This window comes from Hippocampus bargibanti, linkage group LG05, assembly GCF_051943395.1.
Source record: "Hippocampus bargibanti isolate YZ-2025 linkage group LG05, ASM5194339v1, whole genome shotgun sequence".
Taxonomy (NCBI): domain Eukaryota; kingdom Metazoa; phylum Chordata; class Actinopteri; order Syngnathiformes; family Syngnathidae; genus Hippocampus; species Hippocampus bargibanti.
In genome coordinates this window covers 16,074,117-16,093,081 of record NC_142738.1, presented here as the reverse complement: position 1 = coordinate 16,093,081, position 18,965 = coordinate 16,074,117, and the positions used below count along the sequence as shown (strand labels likewise).

The following is an 18,965-nucleotide window of genomic DNA, read 5'->3' as shown; positions in this document are numbered from 1 at the left end:
TCAAACAACAGCCACTTCAACACACATAAAGCATTAATGATCCAAACAGAGCATCAAACAAATGAGAATTAAACGCGATACAGCAATTCATAAGACAAAATGTTCAACGAAATAACGTATAGTAATTTCATTTAATGAAAATTCAGTAGCTAAATGCTAAAAAGCCATAGGTCGCCAACCTTCAAACAACTGGTACCTTACACACATGGAGCACCACAATATATAGAAAATCCAAACCAATCGCTTGAAAATCCAATTTATATTCTTGGTTTATGCACTGAATCATGATAAGTCAGGAATGGCATCCAACATAAAATCTTGGCCAAAACAAACATTCAAATCAAACCTCTGAAGATCGAGGAGACTGATTCGCTGTGGCGACCCCTTGAAGGGAAATGCCGAAAGGAAAAGAAGAAGAAGAAGATGCACCGAATCATGATAAAGCCGGTGTTCACCGTGTTACAGGTTGAATCCAAGGCTCTCTACCAAATCGGTCTTGTGAATCACCTTGATTGTCTTTTTGTATCATGGAAATAGACTGCTTTATATTGCACTTGGCTCGCTCTGAAGGAATTCATAGCTCTTTGTGCTTCAGTCACACCATGATGAATGGTGATGGCATAAAGTCAACGACTCATTAGCACGCAGCGGGAGCTTGGTGGACTCCTCACAGGGACTAAACCAGAATGGAATCGAACATGAAGCCTTTCATTCATGAACTTTTTTTCAGCCTTAGTCAATCTACTCATCAGAATCAGAATCAGAAAACCTTAATTCGTCCCACAATGGGGAAATTTGCAGTCCACGGCAGCAATTGAAAGGGGACGGGGTGGGGGGTGAAAGGATAGAAAACAAGATACTATTCTGAGCATAACAAAATAAAACTGTCAACTGTATACTGTGCAAATGTAAATGTGCAAAACCGTTTCATAAAAAACTACATAGTGCAAGTATCAAGAAAGGCACATTGAAATATCGCATCAACCCATATATACAAGTGTGCAGTTTTTTTTTCATAGTTACTTTTGAGAATTTATTGTCAGAAGGCATTGATGTATAGTACGGTGGTATCTTGACTTGTTAGTGACCTTACTTGCGGTTTTCTCAAGAAACAGATGTTGCTCGGATGATATTTTCCTTTGATTTGTCAACAAAAGAGAACATGTTACTTTGAGTTGTTTATGCCACTTCAAATTCAGATTGACAATCAAATTAAAGGTGCAGCAAAGAGAATGACAGTACCCTCCAAAAGTATAGGAACAGCATAGTCCTCTTACTTTGCCTTTGTTTTGGTCTTAAGCTCAAAACCTGAATATGAGACATATGTACATGTCGTTCCTGTAATTTCTTCAGTGCCTAGTGTCTGATTGTTTATATCCGAGGGGGCGGTCCAGTTTTGTCACAGCATCCCGCATAGCCGATCCCAGGCGGACGTCAGCAGGAGCAGAGCTTTCTGCACCATATGGTGAACCGAGACAGGTGCTTTGTTTGGCATTCAGAAACAATCCCGTGCAAAAAGGCGATTGATTTATGTCTGTTAATTTTGGTTTCCTCCACAGAAGCACTCATTGGCAAGGAAGTACCTTAACCAGGTGAAGTTTCTGGACCTGTCACCTCAAGTCATCGCTCAGACCCACATGGAGTTTGTTCATGGGCTGCTGAGTGAGTGTCGATTGAAGGTGAGAGCTCTTGATGGTCTCCAAAAATCAATATTAACTCTGCCAGCGAGGTTATTTTTATTTTACTGTATTGACACTGCAATGTTGCCACTAGATATTCCCTAAAATGTATTTTTTTTCCCTTTGACGATGAATAAGATAAGATAAGAAAGCCTTTAATAGTCCCACAATTTGCAGTACACAGCAGCCATTTGAAAGGGGATGGGGTGAAAGGATAAAAACAAGATATTCTAAGCATAATAAAAAATGTCAGAAGATTGAAGTGTAAACTGTAACTGTGCAAAAAGATTTCATAAAAAATGTACATAGTGCAAGTATCAAGAAAAGGCATATTGATACATGTAGCTGTATTGCATCAACATAAGATGGCTGTGCTATTTACAGTACAAAAGTCCAGGTTTTTTTCCACATGTAGTTGTACTTCAGTCTGAAATAATTAACCAAAGCAATCTGTTGGTGAGGAGGATAAATCGAGTGTATGTCATAAACATTTACTGAAAATGACCCGACTGCCTTCTGTCAAAGTTGCACATCGACAATCACATCTTTTCAATTGACACATGACCTATTCAAATTGCGATGGGAGCTAAAATGAGCCTTCAAGCCATTTACTTTTTGTGATCAATTGCTCTGCATTGGTCAGATGACACGTAAGGGTTTGTTTTCTCACAGAATATTTGCAGTTTTGTTACCTTAACTTAAGTGGTGAAACGGTCAACAAGCAACAGTGTCAAACTCGCGGGCCTCAATGCAGTTACCTTGGAGAGGGCCATGACGACAATTACTTTTGTGAGATCACATAAATGTTTAACCACCTCCACATATTACAAACACAGCGGACAACAAATTCAAGGATGACTACATTTTGAATCAGAAGTCGAGAAGAATGGCTTGTTTCCAAAGTTGTCGTGGATTACGTGTGACAATTTCAATTATTGGTTCAATCTTTAGCAAGAGTTATGGAAGTTGATATGCTTGATATGCTTTTGTCAGCCGCAAAAAATGCCGAGGCGGGTCAGATCTGGCCCTCGGGCCTTAGCTTTGACACACATAGTCTAGTGTTGTTTGCATACACTCTATTGTTCTAATTGTTCTATTGCTATTCAATTTGTTCTGCTTCTCAAGACCAAACGTATGTTGATGGAGAGGATGGGGAAGGAGAGCGTGGAAGTGGGTCAGGGGGAGGCCAACATCACCGTCCTGCAGGAGAACACCTTGGTCCACGGTCTGTGCGACCTACTGGAGAGAACCTGGGGCCACGGTCTGCAGATGAAACAGGTCAGACGGTATCACGCAACCAGCCAAATGAAAATGATGTCAGCACACTCGCAGAGGCATCATATTTACAAATAACTGTTGGTGTGTTTAAACAGGGCAAATCCGCTCTGTGGTCGCACCTGCTTCATTTCCAAGCGGCCCTGGAGAAAACAGAGGTGCCTGCTGAGTCTCCAGGTAGCAGATATTGGGATGACATGCTGTGATGAATTGGACATCATCCTGTGGCTTTCAAAGTTCATTCCAACTTCAAATGAGATGCATTTTCTGATGTCTGTCAAATATTTTCAGGCGCAGACCAGAGGACATATGACGAAGGCGCTGTCCTTCTCAGAGGATCCTTAGTGCAAGATATCAGGTGAGTAACTGTAGTGTCTAATGGAAGACATTTTGTTGCTTATATTCGGATATATTCCCTTGGAAAATAAACGGAAATAGTACAATGTATAATTCATTATTTCGAACCCTTCTGACTGATACTTTTGAACACGAAGGTCCTTCTAATGCTGTGGACGCACTCTGTGGACCGGAGCTTGTGTTGTAAGATGTGATGACAAAAATGCCAGGATAAGCCCACAGTGTGAAAGCGCTACATCAAGAAAATTTAGTCGGGTAGAACATCTGAACTTTATTTGTGTAGCACGACCGCCATATCATTTTATTCGGCCTGCGAAACCAAATCTTGTGAAAACTTGTGAAATGAAGCTTGCTAAAGTCTGAACCAAAATTTAAAATTGTCGTACGTAAACAATAACAGTCATTATTCTTGACCTCAGATTTGAAAACTAGTTATTCATTAATTTGTTGTGCGTTCTGGATGTATTTTGTGGAGGAGAGGAAACATTGTAATGGTTCTCTAAATTCATAATGGCCCTCGATAGGAAAACATAACTACAATATGGCCAGCGGCAAAGAATTAGTATGACACCGCGCAGCTTTAAATAATGTTATGTGTGTGCTCACTCCCATTTCACTCGACTTGGAAAGGGATTGGTTGACTACAAATAGAAAATGGTGTGGAGAGTTGTTTATTTGTTTTTCTGGTTGTTTTTATATTTATTGTGCACACGTGGCGAACTCTATGGGCGACTGTTACTCAAAGTGGTCACTTCTGATATAAAAAGAAAATGATGCAAGGACCCTGACACATTTAAAAAATTGTCACCCCACACAACACTTGACAATTAATAATGATAAATTACTATATCATTCTTGACGTGTGCACAACATTTTTTTTCAGGTTTATCCAAACGATGAGTGAGGGTCTGTCTGAGGTAGGACAAGCCCGGGCCTGGATCAGCTTGGCCCTGGAGAAGAAGATGCTCTCACAGCATCTTAAAGAGCTACTTACAAACCAGGAGTTGCTGAGGTAAACAATGAATAGAATTCCTGTCTTTGTCCAGGGCCTTATTTGACCTTGTTTGCTCTTATTTGTCCACACAGACAGTTATACAAGCCTCACGCGTTCCTTTTATTTGAGGAAGAAAGGGAACAGTTTCTATTCCATCTTCTCTCTCTCAACACGGTGGACTACCTCTGCTTCACACGCGCCTTCGCTTCTATCAGTGAGTCAATGCAAATACAATTGCCGTTTGTTCATTTCTGTGACCCATTGGCAAGGCAGAGCGAGTGCAGCACCATTCAAAGAATCCAGAGTGCTTGAAAGTGATGAATGATTTAAAACAGAAATAATGTTAAAAATCCATTTAAAAGCAGTATAAATAAAAACAAAACATTATGTATGCATGTGTGCATGCACACGTGTGCGTAGATAGACACAACTAATCTTTCCATCTACGAACAACACGCCTCTGCAGACATTCCCTATCGTGTCGCCATCATCCCCATGAAGAAGCTGAGCATCGCCATGGCAACTGTCAACCCATGGGTCTGCGTGTCTGGAGAAATGGGAGATTCGGGAGTGAGACAGATCCCCAAGAATACCCAAGAGATTTTTTTTGAGGTTTGGGTCAACATATATTGAGTTAACAACGTATATGTTAAAAAAAATAGATGCATGAAACAACAGCGGTTTTTTTTTTTTGTCACAATAATGATCTGATTTGAGTTAAATGAAATCATAGCAACACTATTAACACTTTTGCTTACAAATGCCCCCAATTTATGAGTTTTTATAAGCAGTTGCTTACCAGGCTTACGTATTCTTGTTCCAGTGCAAGAACCTGGGCCGACTGAGCACTTTGCAGCTGGGACAGGAGAACTCAGGCCTGCTGGCCAAATGTCTCATTGACTGTGTTATGGTCTACAATGAGATTACGGGCCACACATACAAGTAAGAATTTTGTATGCTTTAAGCTTTATCCTTCTCATCTATGCTGAATATGCCACACCCTAATCTTTACCGTGTATGCTGTATAATCATGAACTCAACTATTATTGTACTCCGACAGCTTTAGACTTCCTGTTTAGAGACCCCCAACAGACACAAAATTGGGTAGCCCTGCTCAAATTAATAACATTAATTTCACAATTACAATCACAATTTCACAATTTCACACCCAGGCCTTCGGTAGTGCTATGTCTGAATCAATCTAACCATCTAACTATTGACTGTGATTCATAAAAATGTAGTGTGATTTACTATAACTTCACTAGAGTGGACTGTTAGCCAGGAAATTAGGCCTGCGAGAAGGTCTTGGTGTCGCCAACTTGAAATCTGATTGGTTAATGCAACAGTTTTATCGACCCATTTGATGCGACAGGGCCTGCAGAACTGATTGTGAAGGCGTCCAGGTAGATTGCTGACCCTGGTAACAAATGATGGATGAAATGTGATTGGTTAAATGCTTAAATATGAAACCACACATCTGGAAGCAGCACAACAGGGGAAACGCAACAAAAGAAAGCGGAAAGACAATTTGAAATTATTTAATAAGAATTCATATATGAAATATAATTAACATCAGTCTATCATTCCGATATTTTTAAGCTAGCAGAGAAGGCCTTGCAGGCCCTGATGGTCCACCACTGATACAATGTAAAAATAACAATTCTGGTTTTGAAATGTGCATGGTCTTGCCTGCTAGGTTCCCTTGTGGGCGATGGTTGGGGAAAGGCGTGGGCGACGGCAGCCTGGAACGAGTCCTCATTGGTCAGTTGGTGTCACCTGGTGGTGAGGAGGATCCCGGAAGATGGACTGGGACACCGCCAGAGTTGGCTTCACCCTCCCAAGGTGTACGAGCAGTATTGGGATCCCTTGGAAACCGGGCGAGTACGTACTGAAAATATTCAAATATTCATTAAATTCTTCATCGTATTACTGTCTGGAAAGTATTTCTTGTGATAAATGGCATTTCTTGTACTTGTCCTTGTGTCTTCTTATGTTTTTTATTCTGTAACTGCATTTTTTTTTTTGCTTGACAGAAGTGTTTTCTGTTGAAGTCCATGAAGACATGCGGGAGGCGGCTAATAACCTTGTCAAGCACTTTCACAAACCTGAACAAGAGGTATGTTGTTGAGATCTTCAGCGCTTTCGCAATGCATTTGGGAGAATAAAGAGTCGAGAAGGTCCTCTTGTTTAGATCATACAAGTAGGATATTTATTTGCCGAAGCACAGACAGCAACCGCTGCGTTCACCGTCGTACGAGAAGTCCAAAACATATACCCACAAACTGGCTTTTATCGCTGTCAAGTCACGTGATGTCCCGTCGTGGCTAGGTTGCCAGATCAGTTCAGTATTACAGCATTACATAAAATGAGGATACAATCTAACTTTCTAAACATATGTGAATGAAATTTAACACATAGAAACAGGTTCACGTAATGTCATACTCAGGCCTTAAAGGACAACCGACACCATTTTTTTGTTTCCTGACATCAGATAAACGTTTTATAGCATCTAAAATACCCAAAACACACAGGCTGATATTTTTAGTCAAATGAAAAACACAAAGAAAATGACAAAGTGTCCCAGAAGTACTTCAAAATAACCTCACAAAGTCTCCGTTTTAGAAGGTCCCGCCCCCTTGTTCGTGACGTCACGCCAAGACGTCTTGCCTTGCTCGAGAATCAAAACAATGGTTTCAGATTCGGAGAAGATGCTTTCGTGTTACTCATCCAGTTATGAATATGATTCAAATATTTCTGAAAAGGAAAGCATAAATGTTTGCAATCGATTAAAGAAGTACTTCCATATCACAGGACAAGATGGTGCCCAAGCTCCATTGGAAATGGGCTGATTTGTCTGCGGGGAATTTGTGTCAGCTCGTGTCAAATAGTAGTCTTGGTGCAACACACAACGATTCACCATCGTGTTATTTATGTGTTTTCCTTCTAATTTCGCCATTAACACGGATCAAGAGGAAGTTTTCAGACCAAAATAGGTACCCAAATTGCATTGTGTGTCGCTTTCTCGTTCAGTGATGATACCTACCGTGACGTCACGTATGGACTCGTCACCAACTCAAAAACAAGACTTCCTGAATATTCAGCGCGAGTCTTACAACGTAAAATATAGCTATATGTGGTGGAATATTTTTAAAATACGCTTAGTAGAAGTCATTTGAAGAGATTTTACAAATTATGGATACAACTTGTCCGGAGGTGTCGGTTGTTGAGCAGTTTCCTCGCTGAATCCTCTTCTTAAAACCTCCATTATCATGTCACACTTCGGGAAAACATCAATATGCCACACAAACACCACTGTAACCGTCATGTGGACCACTTCAGAATCAGGATTTATTTTAGAAGAGCACAAAGCCCACAACATTTACCCAAAATTGAAATACTGCTTATCATGTAATATGCGGAAATCCATTCAGATGTGTTTTGCTAGCCAGGCTTGGAATACATTTCAGAATTTGACTCCAGAACTGACACACTGACTGGACACCATACCTGTCAACCTGTACGTCTTCGCCGTACAAAGTACGTTTATCATGCATTTTAAGACGTGTACGACGTACAAGAAAATCTGTATGGGAAAAATTGTCAATTATGGGTACCATCCGGTATACACCGACTATCACCAAACAGCAAATAAATCAAGCCAAACGAGTTCGCCGCTGTAGCCTCTATCTCTGTATCGTTTTTTTTCGTTGCAAACGAAGCGAGCGGTTTGATGCTACTGTGCGCATGCGTCTGCCGCCTGGGGATTTCCCATTGCATCATTCCGATCACACGTGAACAAAGCGAAATTCAGAACGATACGAGGGATTGATACAAACTTCGAAGAAAGGTGTGGAATATTTGTATTGTGTTGCTTGCATAAAAGACATGAAAGTAGCTGCCTCCGGTTTCTATGATTTAAAGACGCATTTTGATACAAAGAGCCACACCAAAAACGTAGAAGTCTGGAAAACATTATTGATCATACAATAGCATACAATAGAGAACACTGTAGTAATTAAGCAACACTTGTAATTTCATCATTTATTAAGAATATGTACAGAATGATATAACGAAACACATGTACAATAAATATAACATGTTAAACTACATAAATAAACATGTTTAAAAGAAAAAATATGGTTTACGATTATTTTGTATTTTGTAAGGGAAAATACGACAGTTTGTAAGGGCATGGAGCCGTGGAGGTTGACAGGTATGGGACACTTCATTACATACATCCCCACCTGCTAGCCAATGGACTTCCATAAATTTCCGGAGTGCAAACCCTCACTTAGGCCAGACATCTCTTATTTGGATCAGCACCATCAGTGATGCAGTGTATAGTCATGTATTATAATAAATTCGGGAGTACAAACGCGATCAAAAACTTCCAGTTGTTTTCTGTCTGAGGTCATGCCAATTAAATTGACTCTGGTGTCTTGTTGTCCCTTTTGTATTCTGGCAGAGAGGCAACCTGACCATGTTGCTATGTGGCGAGGGAGGGCTGGTTCCCTCTTTGGAGAAGTTCCTCCTCCATGGCTTCAAGTCTAGCCGTCTTTTCCAGAGAAATGTGTTTGTCTGGGACTTTGTGGGTAGGTGCTTTGTTCTTCCGTGTGACATATACTTTCTCGCTGTCGCGCTTCACAGCAAGCATGTCCAACTCCAGGCCTGGAGGGCCACTTTCCTGCCTCTTTTCCAGCTTTATAGGCTGCAACACATGCAGGTGATCACCTCATGAAGCAGCTCTGAAGTATTTGGTTTGATCCTGATTATTTGAATCAGCTGTGTGTCATGATCCGGTTGGCGACCAACGGGGGGCGCTGTCGGCCCCGCCTGCACCTGCACAGGTGCTGGTCGTCCCGATCAGATTGGCGACCAACGGGTAGCGACGTCAGCCCTGCCTGCAGCCTCGCAGGTGCTGGTCGTTTTAATCACTGACACTTAAAAGGACACCCGGCACAACCATCCGGTGTCGGTTCATTGTTTGCTGCATGTTTGCTGCATGCATTGTGTATGCTGTGCATGTGTTTGTTTAACCTTGGCGGACTTTTACTTTTGGTCTTCTTTTGATACTTTGTATTTTTTCTGTTCAGATGATTTTGATGTTTTACATTTTGTTCCTGCTGACCTTTATTTTAATACAATTTGTCAAACAACCTCCTGCTCCCTCCTGCCTGCTTTTTGGGATCCGCACCCGCCATCACCACCTTGCAAAACGTGACAGTGTGTCGCTTTTGTTAGAGCTTGAAAACAGGCAGGACAGGGGTCCTTGAGGACCGAGGTAGGAGACCCCCACTCCACAGCCATCTGAGGCTTCTCTCGTAAGAGATGTTTGTGCTCCATGTGAAGTATCTTAGGTGTCTACGTTTTTCTGGACAGTTTGATGTGAATTTTTTTTGGAGGGGTGACATTTTTACCAAATTATTGCCTTTTTTTATTACATGACAAGTTTGGGGTTGTTCAAATTTGTATGTGTTTTTTTTTGGGATACATGGGTGTTTTTTGTATGCAAGAGAATTATTGTATGTGATTTCTTATTTTTTTCCCCATGATTTTTTACAGACATTCCTAGTAATTATCAGAGGTTTTATTTGGTGAATGTCAGAGCTAAATGTTTTTTTTTGTTTTGAGACCTAAAACAAATGGGACATGTGTCATTTCAAATGTAATTTATTTTGAACGGTGGAATAAAGGCATGACATGAGAATTGGGCACTTGGAACTAGTGTGTATTGATCCTAAAATTCTATATACATACTGTGTGTATATATATGTTTCTTTGAAATAGAGAAGGCTGTGGTTTCCATGGAGACGGCTGACAAGCTGGGCCACCCGCCTGGCTCCATGTTGATAAAGGAGCCACCTTGCGACTTGCTCTGCCACTACGTCAACTCCATTAGCGCCTCACCACGAAATATTGGGAAAGAGGGCAAGTTCCAGCTGTTAGTTTGCCTGGGAGTCAGGTAAGCGTCAATATGCACACTTGCCCAATCACCCACTTATTAATTTGTAGAAGTGTGGACATTTCCAGAGAAAACGTCCTCACATATGTTCTAAGTCAAGCGTGACTTGTTTTAACTACGTGGCACTAATAAAATAGTTAATGTAATTTTTTTTCACCCTACAATTTGGTTACTCTTCCTGAAGTTACCTTATTTTCCGGTGTATAAGGCGCACCCCCAATCAATGGTGTATTTTCAAACTTTTTCCATATGTAAGGTGAACCTTCACGAAATGATTTTTTGGGCCAAATATAATATATAAATCTCTAAAGGTTTTTCCAAATATAAGGCACAAAACTTAAAGGACAACCGACGTCTCCGGACAAGTTGTGTCCATAATTTGTAAAATGGCTTCAAATGGCTTCTACTGAGGGTATTTTACAAAGATTCCACCGCATATAGCTATATTTTACGTTGTAAGACTCATGCTGAGTATTCCGGAAGTCTTGTTTTTGAGTTGGTGACGGGTCCGCAGCTCAATTTTTTGCAGATTTTGGACACTAAGTCATTTTTATTGATGTTGTCGTGCGGCGATTCAGCAAGCAGGTGGAAAGAGGATAAAAGTTCACTCAGCTAGATGCAGGAAGGGTATTGTGAGTTTTCTTTATTTGAAGTTGATATCAGCTTTCAACAGACCACAGGTAACACCGCTCTCCAGCTTGTCCTTTGTCCCTCTTCTTCCTCCTTGAAGTGACTGGCTCAGGCTGGCTTTAAAGGTGCTTCACCTGAGCTTCTGGCCAATCAGGTCCCAGAGGCAATTGGCCATTCCCAGGTGGTTGCAATCACCTTCTCAAAGTCAATTAGTGGTCGCCCAACTCAACTGTTTTGGATGGGGAGAAATGCGCACCTTTCTCCCATCCAAAATCCATGAAACACAAAATTATTTCACATTTCTTTTAGCATCATGACATCATTCACCCCCTCTCCTCAGAGTTCAGACATTCTTGTCAAATAATCAGCAATAACATTTGTTGTCAGGGCAGAGAGTGTCATATGTGACAGGTCCTATTCTCCTAGTCACAGCGTATGGGCCCTGCCACTTTGCCAGTAGCTTACTTGATCCCATATGCAACAATATTAACACCTTCTGTCCAGGGTGCCAATCTCTCCCTGATAAATTCTTGCCGTTATTCTCGCTGGAGATCCTCTTCCAGCTCCTGACGTTCTGCATCTTCCGTTTCTTTCTGGAATTCTGGGTTCAGAAACCATGGGAATTGCAGCTTGTCTTAGATGATGAAACTGTGGAGGTTGGGCATGTTAGGTAACCCAACTTAGGAGTTTCTTGTGCGGGAGGAAGGTTCGTTGGCCTGGCTGTTCGAGAGTCAGCGCCCTGGGCTGCGGTCCCAGAGGAGGATAATGTTGACTAGATCGACTGTCAAATGTCCATTCTTACTTGTTGGATGCATCTGATCTCTAGATCTGTTCGATCAACATCACCTCTTGTCTGAGTCTTAGGCTTCACCACTGGTTCCATCTCACTCTGCTCAGTTCCATCCTTGGCTTGGCAACTGTCAGACGCCTCATGGAAAAGAAAAACGGCATCTTCTTGGGGCAACTCAAGCTTCTGGTTTCCTTGATCCCCTTCAGAACTCTTCAGTCCAGTTTGGTTGGCCCGTGCTACACAACTTCTTACTCGTCCCACCTTCTTCCTCTCGGCTTCCTCTTATCTTTTCCACTTCAGCAAGGCGTAACGATCCCACCTTCTTCATGCAGGATGAAACCATCCCACCACTCCTGAGAGACTGGAGCCTCAATCCAGTGCCTTGGACCGCTCGTCCACACTATCAGATTGGAGAAGTCGTCATTCTGGAGCAGTATCTGAGAGTTCTTCAACCTGAGGTCCGCATTTGGGTAAAGGAGCACAAGCCTAAGACTGGAGAAGAAGCAGCGGAGTTGGCTGAGCGCTGCGTAGCGGCACATCGGGAGTCGTACAGGAAAAAGGGACCATCGGCAAAGCTGAAATACGAGAGCCCTCAAACCATTCAACATGCAGACTTGGGTAAAGCTGACAATGGGGCTCAGAGACAGTCTGGAAAGTTTCAACCAAGAGGTGACTTTATTTGTTTTAATTGTCAGCAACGTGGCCACAAGGCTTCCGTGTGTCCTGTACGCCAACCCAGAGCCGTAGAATTTTGTTCAGTTCCTAAAGCTGGGCAGGAAAGCTGTCCAAATGGAAATTATTGCAAACATAGACATACAACATCTGTTACGGTAAATGGGAAAGTGGTAAAAGCACTGGCCGACACAGGCAGCAATCAAACATTAGTCAGAGGGAGTTTAGTCAGTAATGACATGCTCAATTATGATCAAGTTGTAAATATTACTTGTGTTCATGGTGACAGTCATGATTATCCCACCACTGCCACCAATTGTCGTGCGGCGATTCAGCAAGCAGGTGGAAAGAGGATAAAAGTTCACTCAGCTAGATGCAGGAAGGGTATTGTGAGTTTTCTTTATTTGAAGTTGATATCAGCTTTCAACAGACCACAGGTAACACCGCTCTCCAGCTTGTCCTTTGTCCCTCTACTTCCTCCTTGAAGTGACTGGCTCAGGCTGGCTTTAAAGGTGCTTCACCTGAGCTTCTGGCCAATCAGGTCCCAGAGGCAATTGGCCATTCCCAGGTGGTTGCAATCACCTTCTCAGAGTCAATTAGTGGTCGCCCAACTCAACTGTTTTGGATGGGGAGAAATGCGCACCTTTCTCCCATCCAAAATCCATTAAACACAAAATTATTTCACATTTCTTTTAGCATCACGACAGATGTTTTGCATTTGAATAACAATATCATACTGCGTGTTTTGGGTATTTTAGATGCTATAAAACGTTTTTCTGATGTCAGTTGTCAGGAAACAAAAAAGTGACGTCTGTTGTCCTTTAAGGTGCTACAGTAGAAGCTGGGGTAGTTCTACAGGGGGAAATGGAGTCGATGGCTGCTGAAATTAGTTGCGAGACCTGTTGAGGCTCAATGTTACTTCACATATAAGGCGCACCTGCGTATAAAGCGCAGAGTCATCTTTTGAAGAAAATCAAGGCTTTGGTGCGCCTTACACACTGGAAAATACGGTACTCATAATGCAAAAATGAAAATATTTTAATTTTTTTTTACAAGGGTCATATACAAAATCATTCAATTTCTATTGAAATGTGTTTCTGCTGAGTCATTGCCAGTGTTGTAAATATTGGATTGGATTGGATTGGATATGCCTTTATTAGTCTCACAGTGGAGAAATTTACATTTCACAGCAGCAAAGTGATGAAAGGAATGAAAGTAGAAAAACAAAATACATGAGCTGCTGGAAAGGCAGCCACTCTCGCGGCGCCGTCTTGAAATATGTTAAGCATATAGATTTTTTTTACCCCTGTAATAGTATTATTTGTATAATTGTGTGGCCCTGCTGTCCAATTTAGTGCTGCAAAACCTGAATTATGAAATTCGTAGTCTAAAAACAATATTTTTTTTCTAGATTGCAGATCCAAAAAAGCTATCCACACAGTTTTAAATTAAAAGTGGCTCCGACCTGAGCTACTGTTTGTACGGTATATCAAGAAATATAAAGCCATTTTTAAAATTGCTCTTGTATCTTATCATTATCAAGTTTCTTCTGCTTTTGTTACAACAAATGTTGTTTAACGAAATCTTTTATCCCAGAGAATGTTTACTGTAGAATAATTGTGATTGCCATTCACATTGGAAGGGTAACATCAGGCTTTTTGTGTACATGCAAGACTGGTTTACAAAGTGTTCCTTTACACCTGTATTTAGGGTTGCAATTCAGATTTTCGTAATTAGACATAAAACATGCTTGCTTCAAGTTTGTCACGGCCTGTAAAGGTTTATTGCAAACCTGATGCAGAATAAAAGAATCAAATATTGTATACTTACACATCAAAATATGTAATTAAAGCATGACATTTTGTCAAACTTGAGTTTACTGGCTTTTGGCTAATATATACTAGAAAACACTAGATAGAAAAATGAAATTAGCGCAGAAAATCCATCGATGACTAACCAGCTGGCCTGTCCTCTTGTTAGGGACCGTCTCCTCTCCCAGTGGCTACCCCTTTTAGCAGAGTGTCCCCTAACGTCACGTACCTACGAGGACGGAGCCCTGATGCGCGACCGCGCCGCCGTGCGCTCACTCTCTCGCATCTTGCACACACTCAACGAGTTTGTTGTTACGTTGGAGACGTCGCTGGTCAAGGGCGTGACCCTCTGACACATCACAGAGGACGTTGCCATGCAGGCTTCTGAACTCCTCGTTTGCTGTTCCAAAAAAGAAAAAAGACCTTGGACGTGAATGATGCCATGTACGCTCTCTAAACCTTTTGCCTTGTAAATGTCTTGACACACTGTATCTGGTTCAAGAAGTAGTCAGATTCTCCTTTGTGTGAACTGAGAGGAGAAAAAAAACAAGCTTTGGACAGTCGTCCTCATCCACAAGTTCACACGGACAGACTGTTTGTTTTCCTAGCTCATATTATGTGCATGCTGAGAAAAAAAGTATATTGTCTGATCTTTGTAGGTCTTGTCATATGGCCGCTCCCCTTAAAAATACAGTAATTCTTTTTGGACCCTTGACACTTTACTATTAGAATTTCACGACATATCGTGCCTTTTACCGGTACATACAATGCTAAATAAAGACAACAAAAAACATCTAAATATAATCAAGTAAATAAATAATCTACTTTTCAAAAGGGGGACACCTGTCTGTACGGTTGTATTGATTGATCTATATCCAATATGATGCAACTTTATTAACGTAGCATTTCACAACAGCTTCAGCTGTAACAAAGCACTTTACATATAAACCTTCTTGTCAGAGCCCACGATGGAAGGTGTATTGAGATTCTGTATTTACTTTTTATCCAAGAGAACACTGAGGGCAACAAAGCGGAAGCTACATTTTTCAGAACTAATGCACAGGCATAACTGTCAAACCCCATCTGAATAATTAAAGGAATATCCAAAATAATAGCCAAGTGTCAAGGGGACAAAAAGCATGAGCAGATTCATAGCCCAGAGTCAAACAATACAGCACAAAATGGTTACAATTACAATGACATTGAAAACTTCATTTATTTCAGCGGTTCAATTCAAGCAGTTCAACTCCTCATCTCATCTCATTTTCCGTGCCGCTTATTCCTCATTAGGGTCGCGGGGGTTGCTGCAGCCTATCTCAGCTGTCTTCGGGCACGAGGCGGGGGACACCCTGAATTGGTTGCCAGCCAATCGCAGGGCACACGAAGACGTACAACAGTCACTCTCACACTCACACCTAGGGACAATTTAGAGCGGTCAATCTGCCTGCCATGCATGTTTTTGGAGTGTGGGAGGAAACCGGAGGACCCGGAGAAAACCCACGCGGGTCCGGGGAAAACGTGCAAACTCCACACAGGGAGGCCGGACCGGGACGCGAACCGGCGACCTCTGCACTGTGAAGCCGGTGTGCTAACCACTCGACTACCGGGCCGCCCTGTGAGGATTTTATTTATTTTTTAATTCTTGGCCATCGAAAATTCACACACTCATGAAATGACAGTGTTATATAGGAATCTGAATCAAAATGATTTTGAATGTAAGTATACAGTGATTGCAGTGTGGATATGTTAAACCCTGCCGCCAATCGCTGAAATATAGAGAAATCTTAAACAAATGCAGAATTGTTCAAGCACACTTAAACTGATGAAAATTCATTTTGATTGCAAACACATTTGAAGACTTGAGAGCATAAAGACACAGATAATTCTTTACATCTTGTCGTTTAAGTGATATTAAGCGCCTGGTGTGATGCCCCTATTAAGCCTAAGCACTTGCGAGTTCCTGTGCAAGTCTCTTCAGAGTGTGTTTTAAAATTCTCCCGGCATCGACTCAGCAGCTGAATACCATATTGAGAACTGGCTCCCCTTTCCGCATGTGAGCAGTTAAATAAATTGCATTTAAAAAAAGTCACTAAAATGCAGAGATATTGACCTTCAGTTAAGTATGTTGTGTCAGTGAATTTAACACAGTGATTCTCAGTGTCTTGCTGAACAGAATCACTGCCCGAGTAAACTTCAGTTGTGTTTAACTTCCAAGTTGAATACATTTGCATTTACAATACAACAGTTTCTTTTAAATATGCATTTCATTATTTAGGTACCGTTTGTGTTTATTTTTAAAGTGGAATACAATTTAATTAGATCAGGAATCTTTCTTTAAGCCCAGTGTTTAAATTCAAACATTAACACATTATTAATTGCACATTTGGAGTCAAGTCTAGTTTTTGGTGACTTTATATCATATGTTTGACAACCTCTGGTTGAATATGAATTTCACTTTTCAATTCAAACTTGTGAAGTCAGTGAACTTTTTAAAATCATGGAATGAAATCCCCCTGTCCACCAATAATGTTTTTTTCTTCAAGCGTGTACTTAACCTTGAAAGTGTGAAAGTGTTAACTCTCCTCCTACTGTTATTGCGCTCACTCTCTTAACTTTGAAACACATGCATGGCCAGTCTGTTTGTTTCGTCTCAAGTGTGTTGTGATCCCAACTATCGGGTCTTAGGCCTTATTTAATTATTCCCACGCCAAAGGGATGTTTTGTTCCCTCTGTTTTGTGGTATGTTATGATGCTCTTGTTCTTATATCTGCTGTGGTAACTTCACTTTTTTCCCTGTTGATCAGATTCAGAATAGTTGAAGTCCGTTCTCCACTTCTTTTCTTGTTGTAAATATGTTAGCCTCGTCGCATAATCTCTCAATGTTGTGACATGTTTTCCGGTTGAAATGCATCAGATTTGTTTCCAAACTAGAGATTCTGATCCTGTGGATGGTGGTACTGTTGTTTGCCTTACATGAAAGTATTAAATAGCGAGCACCAGCTCATCAAAAAAAAACACACACAAGTATTAAACAGTGATCCTTATTGATCATAAACTTATGAAACACACTAAAAGGACTGTACTCCTTCGCACCTCTTCTCACATGATTCTTTAAAGTGGAATACAATTGAATTGGATCAGGAGTCTTTTTTTTAAAGATCATTGTTTAAGTTCTCACTGAATCCAAATTCAAACAAACAATTGCTTAAAAGTCAGTGAGAGTACGCTGTCTTGCGTTTAATATACTTGTGAAGATCTCCCATCTTTCTCCTGCATTGCCCCGCAAGCACTATGTAACCCAGCATCAAAAGTCATTTAAATACAGATTAGAGAGGGCAATAAATGAAGGTTATTTATGAAAATGTGATGTCTCAGATTAAAATGACTAAAAAAACAAGTTGAATGCATTGGTATTCTTGATCCTCTACGTTTACCTGTACTCAGCTTTAAATCTTGCGTGTGCGTGTGCGTGTGTGTGTGTGCGTGTGCGTGTGCGTGTGTGTGTGTGTGTGTGTGTGTGTGTGTGTGTGTGTGTGTGTGTGTGTGTGTGTGTGTGTGTGTGTGTGTGTGTGTGTGTGTGTGTGTGTGTGTGTGTGCGCGCGTGTGCGTGCGGGTGGGTGGTTGGGTTGGTGCGTCCGTGTGTTTTCTAATCTTTTTAGGCTCAAAACGAGGTGGGTGTATTCTGACCTATCCCAGGTGTCATGAACTGGTCATAGGGCACACAACAAACAACCAGTAGCTCTCAGAATCACACTTAAGGAAAATTTGGAGTGTTCAATTCAACTTCAATGTATGTTTTTGGAAAATATATTGACTCTCTCTCTGTTCAAACCATCTCAGTGTGGCCTCTCTGCACTTTCTCTACAATGGCTCTAAATTCTCCCTCATCCCTGATTCTATCCAACCTGCATGGTCACTCCCAGAGGAAACCTTAACATCTTCATCTCTGCTACCTCCAGCGTTGCCTCCTGTCTTTTGTTCAGTGGCATTGTTTCCAGTCCAAACATCGTGGCTGGTCTCACTACCGTTTAATAGACCTTTCCTTTGATCCTAGCTGAAACTATTCTATCACACATCACACCTGACATTTTTTTCCAGCCGTTCCAGCCTGCCTGTACACGCTTCTTCACATCTTTTCCACACTCTCCATTGCTCTGGACAGTTGACTCCAAGTAGACAAAATCATCCACCTTCTTTATCTCGTCTCCATGTAACCTCACTCTTGTACCTACGAGGGTAAAAATATAGTCTTGTTGCGGCTGACCTTCATTCCTCTCCTTTCCAGGGTAAACCACCATCTCTCTAGTATCTCCTCCACCTGTTCCCTACTCTCGCTACAGATCACAATGTCGTTTGCAAACATCATCGTCCAAGGAGATTCCTGTCTAACATCGTCTGTGAGCCTGTCCATCACCATAGCGTATAAGAAAGGGCTAAGAGCTGGTGAAGTCCCACCTCCACCTTGAATTCCTCCATCACAAGTGTCCTTGAGTTTTGAAAGGCGCTTAGAAATGAATGTATTATTATCATATCACATTGACAGCACACCTCACAGCTGTCTTACAGTCATCATACATTTCCTTTCGCCAGACTTCCTTATGCAATACCACAGTTCATCTCTGAGCTCCCTGTCATATGCTTTCTCCAGATCTATAAAGACACAATGTAGTTCAGTTCTCTCTGACGTTCTCTGTAGGTACTCCTCTATTATAGCATCCTTAGAGCAAAAACTGCACCCGCCATACTCTTTTTTTTTGGCATGAAACCATCCTGTTCACGTTCACAGATACTCACT

At 41.4% G+C, this 18,965-nt stretch overlaps 1 protein-coding gene across 3 annotated transcripts in view; it reads left to right on the top strand.

Annotated features, from left to right (window-relative positions):
* Positions 1–17,573, top strand: part of LOC148898063 (DENN domain-containing protein 5B-like) — a 39,210-nt gene extending 21,637 nt beyond the window's left edge. Inside the window, exons 8-21 of one of the 3 annotated variants that reach the window (XM_088996917.1) lie at positions 1,383–1,479; positions 1,560–1,679; positions 2,805–2,957; positions 3,053–3,131; positions 3,246–3,312; positions 4,195–4,323; positions 4,398–4,519; positions 4,772–4,917; positions 5,129–5,247; positions 6,002–6,186; positions 6,339–6,421; positions 8,771–8,897; positions 10,093–10,267; positions 14,340–17,573. In XM_088996917.1, the coding sequence (XP_088853043.1) occupies positions 1,383–1,479; positions 1,560–1,679; positions 2,805–2,957; positions 3,053–3,131; positions 3,246–3,312; positions 4,195–4,323; positions 4,398–4,519; positions 4,772–4,917; positions 5,129–5,247; positions 6,002–6,186; positions 6,339–6,421; positions 8,771–8,897; positions 10,093–10,267; positions 14,340–14,523 (1,786 nt within the window). In that variant the 3' untranslated portion in view covers positions 14,524–17,573. Of the gene's footprint in view, positions 1–1,382; positions 1,480–1,559; positions 1,680–2,804; positions 2,958–3,052; positions 3,135–3,245; positions 3,313–4,194; positions 4,324–4,397; positions 4,520–4,771; positions 4,918–5,128; positions 5,248–6,001; positions 6,187–6,338; positions 6,422–8,770; positions 8,898–10,092; positions 10,268–12,019; positions 14,314–14,339 lie in introns of those variants that run through there. The other 2 variants (XM_088996916.1, XM_088996918.1) reach the window with 2 other exon arrangements.
* The last annotated feature ends 1,392 nt before the right edge of the window (positions 17,574–18,965 follow it).